The sequence below is a fragment of the Pholis gunnellus genome (genome assembly GCF_910591455.1).
Source record: "Pholis gunnellus genome assembly, chromosome: 22".
Taxonomy (NCBI): Eukaryota; Metazoa; Chordata; class Actinopteri; order Perciformes; family Pholidae; genus Pholis; species Pholis gunnellus.
This window is the reverse complement of record NC_136549.1, coordinates 18,058,680-18,066,179: the sequence shown is the minus strand read 5'-3', so window position 1 is coordinate 18,066,179 and position 7,500 is coordinate 18,058,680. Positions and strand designations below refer to the sequence as shown.

Below are 7,500 nucleotides of genomic sequence, written 5' to 3'. Positions count from 1 at the left end.
ACACACACACACACACACACACACACACACACACACACACACACACACACACACACACACACACACACTGGGTGTGTTGGTTAAACTGGAGGTGATCTTCACTGGTTTGTGAGACAGCAGTAAAGCCTTCAGCTGTTTGAAGAGGAATGTGTTGTTGTCTTTAGCAGTTCAGGTCATGTGATCAGAGCCTCAGGTCATGTGATCAGAGCCTCAGGTCATGTGATCAGAGCCTCAGGTCATGTGATCAGAGCCTCAGGTCATGTGATGATGATGAAGATGACTCGGTTCATCAGTCTGTGGAATGAGAGCTCGTTAGTGTTTCTGTGGACAAAAAGTTCAGCTTCATCGTCCTCCTGAAGAAAATACTACAACTAAAGTAATACTTGTACTACTACAACTACTGCTACTACTACTACAACTACTGCTACTACTACTACTACTACTACTGCTACAACTACTGCTACTACTACTACAACTACTGCTACTACTACTACTACTACTGCTACTACTACTACTACTACTACTGCTACAACTACTGCTACTACTACTACTACTACAACAACTACTACTACTACTACTACTACTACTACTACTACTACAACAACTACTACTACTACTACTACTACTACTACAACAACTACTACTACTACTACTACTACTACTACTACTACAACAACTACTACTACTACTACTACTACTACTACTACTACTACTACTACTACTACTACTACTGCTACTACTACTACAACAACTACTACTACTACTACTACTACAACAACTACTACTGCTACTGCTACTGCTACTACTACTACTACTACTACAACAACTACTACTACTACTACTACTACTACTACTACTACAACAACTACTACTACTACTACTACTACTACTACTACTACTACTACAACAACTACTACTACTACTACTACTACTACTACTACTACTACTGCTACTGCTACTACTACTACTACTACAACAACTACTACAACTACTACTACTACTACTACTACTACTACAACTACTACTACTACTACTTTAGTATCCCAGTGTGTGTACAGCAGTGTTGTGCCGTCAGGGCCTCAAAGCCTTCTCTGCTGGCCTAAACAGAATCACAAAGTTAGAGCTATTTTATAATTTAATAATTCTTCTTAAATACACTACATGTATCATAATTTATATAAATATTTGTCCCATTATCTTATGTTCTCATTGCACAGCTACTGTGCTCCTCAGCTGTTCTGCTTCAGTGCAGCTTGTTTTAAGTAGAGCTTTGATCCAATCAGAGTTCACCTCTGTGTCTCTAGGTAGAAGAGAGGCCCCAGGCCTGCAGACTCACCAGTGAATCCATGTGCAGGTTAAGTGAATGGGGACGATGTTGTTGATTGTCATAGTGTTCAACCAATCAGATCTTTAGTTTGACATGGTGGGCGTATTCTTTGACGTGTCAGAGCTGCTAGCTGGCCTACAGCTACGTGATTGGTCAGCGGGCTAGCGTGACATGTTGGGCGGTGACGATCCCAACATCTGCTGCCTCTGTGGAGCGACATGTTCAGCCTCAAACGCATTAAAACGTGTTCAAGAAATACAACTGAGGAGGCTCGATGTCTTCACTGGCGTCCATGAATCCAGAAGGACTTCTTACTGGAACTAAAACACACGGATGAACTGAACAACGTGAGATTAAACTCTTTGTTAACACAGAAAGGAGGATGGACTTTGTCTTTAAATAGTGAACAGCAGCTCTGGTAAGTGAACTGCGTTTGTTTTTACATCTGCAGCAGCTTTAAGATGCTTGTTTATATATTATTATTTGTACAACTTGTTTGTATGAAGATGGATTTTTGTTTGGTTTAATATGTGATAGGAACCTTTGTTACGTCCAGTGTTGCTCTGGGGACATATTTAGCTGGTGTCAGTGTTGCTAACTTGGCTACTTTCTCGCTAAATCTGGTGACTTTCTAAACCCTCATGGAGACTTTTTTTGTCAAAAGCTACTAGAGACACATCTAGAGCCTTGTTGTGGTGATGATGGAGACGTTTGTGACGTTACAGCTCGTAGTTCTGCTCCGTGTGAACGAGCAGCTGGAGCTGCTGTGAGCTCCTCAAAGCTCTCACAGCCTCGCGCTGCAGCCAGAGAGCAGACGCTCTGTCTACAGGTGTTCAGCTGCATTCTGACACCAAACAAATAATACCGTAGCTGAGTTTCAGCTGCAGGACAGCAGTGAAGGCCCAGCTATAACATGCACGGCCCACCACTGGTGTACTGTAATACTTCAGTATATGTACGTGTACTTTAATACTTCATGTGTGTACTTTCATACTTCATGTGTTTAAACTCTGAAGTTCTCTCCTGGAAACTTTTCAGGAATGACGGATCATTTAAATAAAGTGATACTTTAAAAACAACAGTACATTTATTTAGTTCAGATAAAGTTTATATAACTGACGATCATTTAAATAGAGTCATGTGATCTTTAGTCCACAACTCTCAAACAGACTGAAAACAGGAAGTGAGCCAACGAGGACGTTAACTGACTACAGATCAGATCTGAGCACAGACACACAACTGAAGAAGTAAAGAACTACAGCAACACATTCTTCTTCTCTTCTCTTTTTACTGCAGGGAAACACTCTCTTCTTCTGTGGTTTACAACAAACTAATGGATTCTTTATAAAGGTTTTTGTTGTTGTGAAACTTCTTCCCACAGACACAGACACACACACTCACTCACACTCACACACACACACACACACACACACACACACTCTGGAGGTCAACAGAGTTCAGTCTCAAACCATCAAAGAATGAAAAACATTGAACTTTCTTCATGTTAAACTGTTGAACCAGAGCCAACACACACATTACCCTCCTCCTCCTCCTCCTCCTCCTCCTCCCCCTCCTCCTCCTCCTCCTCTCCCTCCCCCTCCTCCTCCCCCTCCTCCTCCTCCTCACTTATTTTACCAACAAAACAAGTTTCATGTTGAGAAATCTTTCATCTCCAGTTTCTGTTTTAATGAAGCTAAACCGTTTCCCTCTGCTTCCAGTCTTTGTGCTAAGCTAGGCTAACAATTTTCCCTGCTTCAAGTCTTTGTGCTAAGCTAGGCTAACAGTTTCCCCTGCTTCCAGTCTTTGTGCTAAGCTAGGCTAACAGTTCCCCCTGCTTCAAGTCTTTGTGCTAAGCTAGGCTAACAATTTCCCTCTGCTTACAGTCTTTGTACTAAGCTAGGCTAACAGTTTCCTCAGCTTCAAGTCTTTGTGTTAAGCTAGGCTAACAATTCTCCCTGCTTCAAGTCTTTGTGCTAAGCTAGGCTAACAGTTCCCCCTGCTTCAAGTCTTTGTGTTAAGCTAGGCTAACAGTTCCCCCTGCTTCAAGTCTTTGTGTTAAGCTAGGCTAACAGTTTCCTCAGCTTCAAGTCTTTGTGTTAAGCTAGGCTAACAATTCTCCCTGCTTCAAGTCTTTGTGCTAAGCTAGGCTAACAGTTCCCCCTGCTTCAAGTCTTTGTGTTAAGCTAGGCTAACAGTTCCCCCTGCTTCAAGTCTTTGTGTTAAGCTAGGCTAACAGTTTCCTCAGCTTCAAGTCTTTGTGTTAAGCTAGGCTAACAATTCTCCCTGCTTCAAGTCTTTGTGCTAAGCTAGGCTAACAGTTCCCCCTGCTTCAAATCTTTGTGCTAAGCTAAAACAGTTTTTTGGACTAAAAGAGGTTTGAGTTGGGTCTGGAGCATCAGGTTTTCCTCTGTCCCCCTCAGGTCCAGGTCTGGTCCCAGAGGCCCCCCCGGCGGGCCGTGGTCCTGACGGGTCACCACCTGGTCTCTGACCCTGAGGTCCAGCTGTACCAGCAGGTCCTGCAGCAGATGGACTACGAGGTCCAGCTGTCCAGATACGCCGAGACCAGCAGCCTCCTCCGAACCGACCACGGTAACAAACCGTGTGTGTCTGTGTGTGTGTGTGTGTGTGTGTGAGTGTGTGTGAGTGTGTGTGTGTCTGTGTTTGTGTGTGTGTGTGTGTGAGTGTGGTGTGTGTATGTGTGTGTGAGTGGGTGTGTGTGTGTGTGTGTGTGTGTGTGTGTGTGTGTGTGTGTGTGTGTGTGTGTGTGTGTGTGTGTGTGTGTGTGTGTGTGTGTGTGTGTGTGTGTGAGTGAGTGAGTGTGTGTGTGGGGTGTGTGTGTGTGTGGTTCACTGCTGGGTGGAGACTTCCTGTCCCACTAACAGAGCAGCTGCAGGTCAGAACGTAAACACACGTTTTAAAGAGACAGAATCACGTGACTATGATGTCACTATGACAAACCTTCATCACCGTCATCTTCCTCACACTGGGTGTATTTTTGTGGGGGCGGAGCTTCAGGGCTCAGCAGACCAGCATGTGGTCCAGACCTTGATGAGGATCCACTATCGTTGATGAGTCAGCTGTTTGTTCAGTTACTGACCAGGTCACAGCGTAAACAACAGGTGTGTCTGATGATTGACAGCTGAGTACACAGAGGGGGGGCGGGACCTGATGTTTCTACCAGCAGGTGAAGAAGAAGAAGAAGAAGAAGAAGAAGAAGAAGAAGAAGAAGAAGAAAGAGACTTTTATAACCTTCATAAATCACAGACTGAACAGCTGATCTTCACTCACATGGTTCAGTCCATATGTTTTTATGTACTTATTATTTATAATGTAATGTTACTCAGTAATGTTGCTCTGTCACGTTGCTCTGTCACGTTGCTGCTCTCTCATGTCTGTTTTTATGGAGAAACTTCTCTCCAGAGAACACAGTGGAATGTTTGGTTAAACCTCAGCAGCAGGTTTCCTGTTTCCTCCACAATCACTTCCACATGTTTCCTCTGTGGCCATATTTGGTCACACGTTTGTTTTGACAGGCTGCTTCCTGTCTCTCTCTCTCTGCCTGCTGCTCTTTATTTATTTAAACTTTATTCAGGTTTTTCTCGACAGCAACATGAAAAATAGTTCATCAACTTTAATCATGTTTTAGTCCAACATGTTTCTTTAACTTCCTTCTCTAAGGGTTTGTGATGAGACAAATCAGTCTGTCTCTGTCTCTGTCTCTGACTCTGACTCTGACTGACTGTCTCTGACTCTGACTCTGTCTCTGTCTCTGACTCTGACTCTGTCTCTGTCTCTGTCTCTGACTCTGACTCTGACTCTGACTCTGTCTCTGTCTCTGTCTCTGTCTCTGACTCTGACTCTGTCTCTGACTCTGACTCTGACTCTGTCTCTGTCTCTGTCTCTGACTCTGACTCTGTCTCTGACTCTGTCTGTCTCTGACTCTGTCTCTGACTCTGACTCTGTCTCTGTCTCTGTCTCTGACTCTGTCTCTGACTGACTGACTCTGACTCTGTCTCTGTCTCGGTCTCTGACTCTGACTCTGTCTCTGTCTCTGTCTCTGACTCTGACTCTGACTCTGTCTCTGTCTCTGTCTCTGTCTCTGACTCTGACTCTGACTCTGACTCTGTCTCTGACTCTGACTCTGTCTCTGTCTCTGACTCTGACTCTGTCTCTGACTCTGTCTGTCTCTGACTCTGTCTCTGACTCTGACTCTGTCTCTGTCTCTGACTCTGTCTGTCTCTGACTCTGTCTCTGACTCTGACTCTGTCTCTGACTCTGTCTGACTCTGACTCTGTCTCTGACTCTGTCTCTGTCTCTGTCTCTGACTCTGTCTGTCTCTGACTCTGACTCTGTCTCTGACTCTGTCTCTGTCTCTGTCTCTGACTCTGTCTGTCTCTGACTCTGTCTGACTCTGACTCTGTCTCTGACTCTGTCTCTGTCTCTGTCTCTGTCTCTGACTCTGTCTGTCTCTGACTCTGTCTGTCTCTGACTCTGACTCTGTCTCTGACTCTGTCTCTGTCTCTGTCTCTGTCTCTGACTCTGTCTGTCTCTGACTCTGTCTGTCTCTGACTCTGACTCTGTTTCTGACTCTGTCTCTGACTCTGTCTCTGTCTCTGTCTCTGTCTCTGTCTCTGACTCTGTCTGTCTCTGACTCTGTCTGTCTCTGACTCTGACTCTGACTCTGTCTCTGTCTCTGACTCTGTCTGTCTCTGACTCTGACTCTGTCTCTGACTCTGTCTCTGTCTCTGTCTCTGACTCTGTCTGTCTCTGACTCTGTCTGTCTCTGACTCTGACTGACTCTGTCTCTGACTCTGACTCTGTTTCTGACTCTGTCTCTGACTCTGACTCTGTCTCTGACTCTGTCTCTGTCTCTGTCTCTGTCTCTGACTCTGTCTGTCTCTGTCTCTGACTCTGACTGACTCTGTCTCTGACTCTGACTCTGTCTCTGACTCTGTCTCTGACTCTGACTCTGACTCTGACTGACTCTGTCTCTGACTCTGTCTCTGTCTCTGTCTCTGACTCTGTCTGTCTCTGACTCTGTCTGTCTCTGACTCTGACTGACTCTGTCTCTGACTCTGACTCTGTCTCTGACTCTGACTCTGACTCTGACTCTGACTCTGTCTCTAACTCTGACTGACTCTGTCTCTGACTCTGACTCTGTCTCTGACTCTGACTGACTCTGTCTCTGACTCTGACTCTGTCTCTGACTCTGACTCTGACTCTGACTGACTCTGTCTCTGACTCTGACTCTGACTGACGAGTCCCGTGAAGGAAATTAATTGATTTGTTTCACTCTTTAAAAACATTTAAAATACTTTTGATCTTTAAGGTATCACGTTTTTTGTCGTTAAAGTCTTTTGTGTCTCTCTGTTGCAGGTGTGAGGGGGTGGAGCCTGTTGGTGTGTCTCAGTAGTTCAGAGAGAAGCTGTCTAAGGAGAGTCTCCTTCTCTCACCTGCAGCATCATCAGACGGTGAGACTCACCTGTCCATCAGAGAGTCACATGGTTTCACCTGAGTTCTTCTGGACTCACCTGTGTCTCTGTGTCCTCAGGTGAACTTGTTGCCCCGGATCATCGAGGCGTTCTCTGATGCAGGCGAAGGGTTGTGTCACTTCTACAGTCAATCACACCTGACAGGTGAGTCACACAGGAAACGGTTCACATGTTACCTGTCCAGGTGAAGCACACAGGAAACGGTTCACATGTTACCTGTCCAGGTGAAGCGCATGATCCTCACTCGTCCAATCATATGAGTTATTTACTTTTTTCAAAATAAAAGCCCACTGCCAATCAAGATAGCTTCACCTGAGACTTTTATGTGTAAATTATTTTTAAATAAAGTTTATTTTGAAGCTGACAAAGACTTGCATACCTGTTTCTGTTCTACTGTCTCAGGTTCTGAATTACCCATGATGCCACATGCCTGTGGATTGACCAATCAGAGGCTCCAGGTTCCTCAGGACCCAGCGGGAGCCGACAGGTGAGAATATTACTTCAACCAGGTGAGCTTCAGTGTGGTCACCTGTCTATGTGTTCACTGTTTCTTCTTCTTCTGTCAGACACTCACCTGCCGGAGCTCCGCCTCCTGCTCTGGTTGCCATGGTGAATATTTACGTCCTGGTGACGTCAGTGAAGCCGCTGACTTCCTTCCTGCATGACATCAGCGTGGTGACG

At 45.1% G+C, this 7,500-nt stretch overlaps 1 protein-coding gene across 1 annotated transcript in view; it reads left to right on the top strand.

The window, feature by feature from the left end:
- The window catches only part of cped1 (cadherin-like and PC-esterase domain containing 1), a gene marked incomplete at both ends in the record, with an annotated part of 18,549 nt that overhangs the window by 1,568 nt on the left and 9,481 nt on the right, over window positions 1–7,500 (top strand). The window contains 5 exons of the mRNA XM_079183722.1: window positions 3,748–3,916; window positions 6,704–6,798; window positions 6,879–6,963; window positions 7,222–7,306; window positions 7,386–7,500. The exon at window positions 7,386–7,500 is cut by the window's right edge and continues 33 nt beyond it. Coding sequence (XP_079039848.1) covers window positions 3,748–3,916; window positions 6,704–6,798; window positions 6,879–6,963; window positions 7,222–7,306; window positions 7,386–7,500 — 549 coding nt within the window. The remainder of the gene's footprint in view (window positions 1–3,747; window positions 3,917–6,703; window positions 6,799–6,878; window positions 6,964–7,221; window positions 7,307–7,385) is intronic.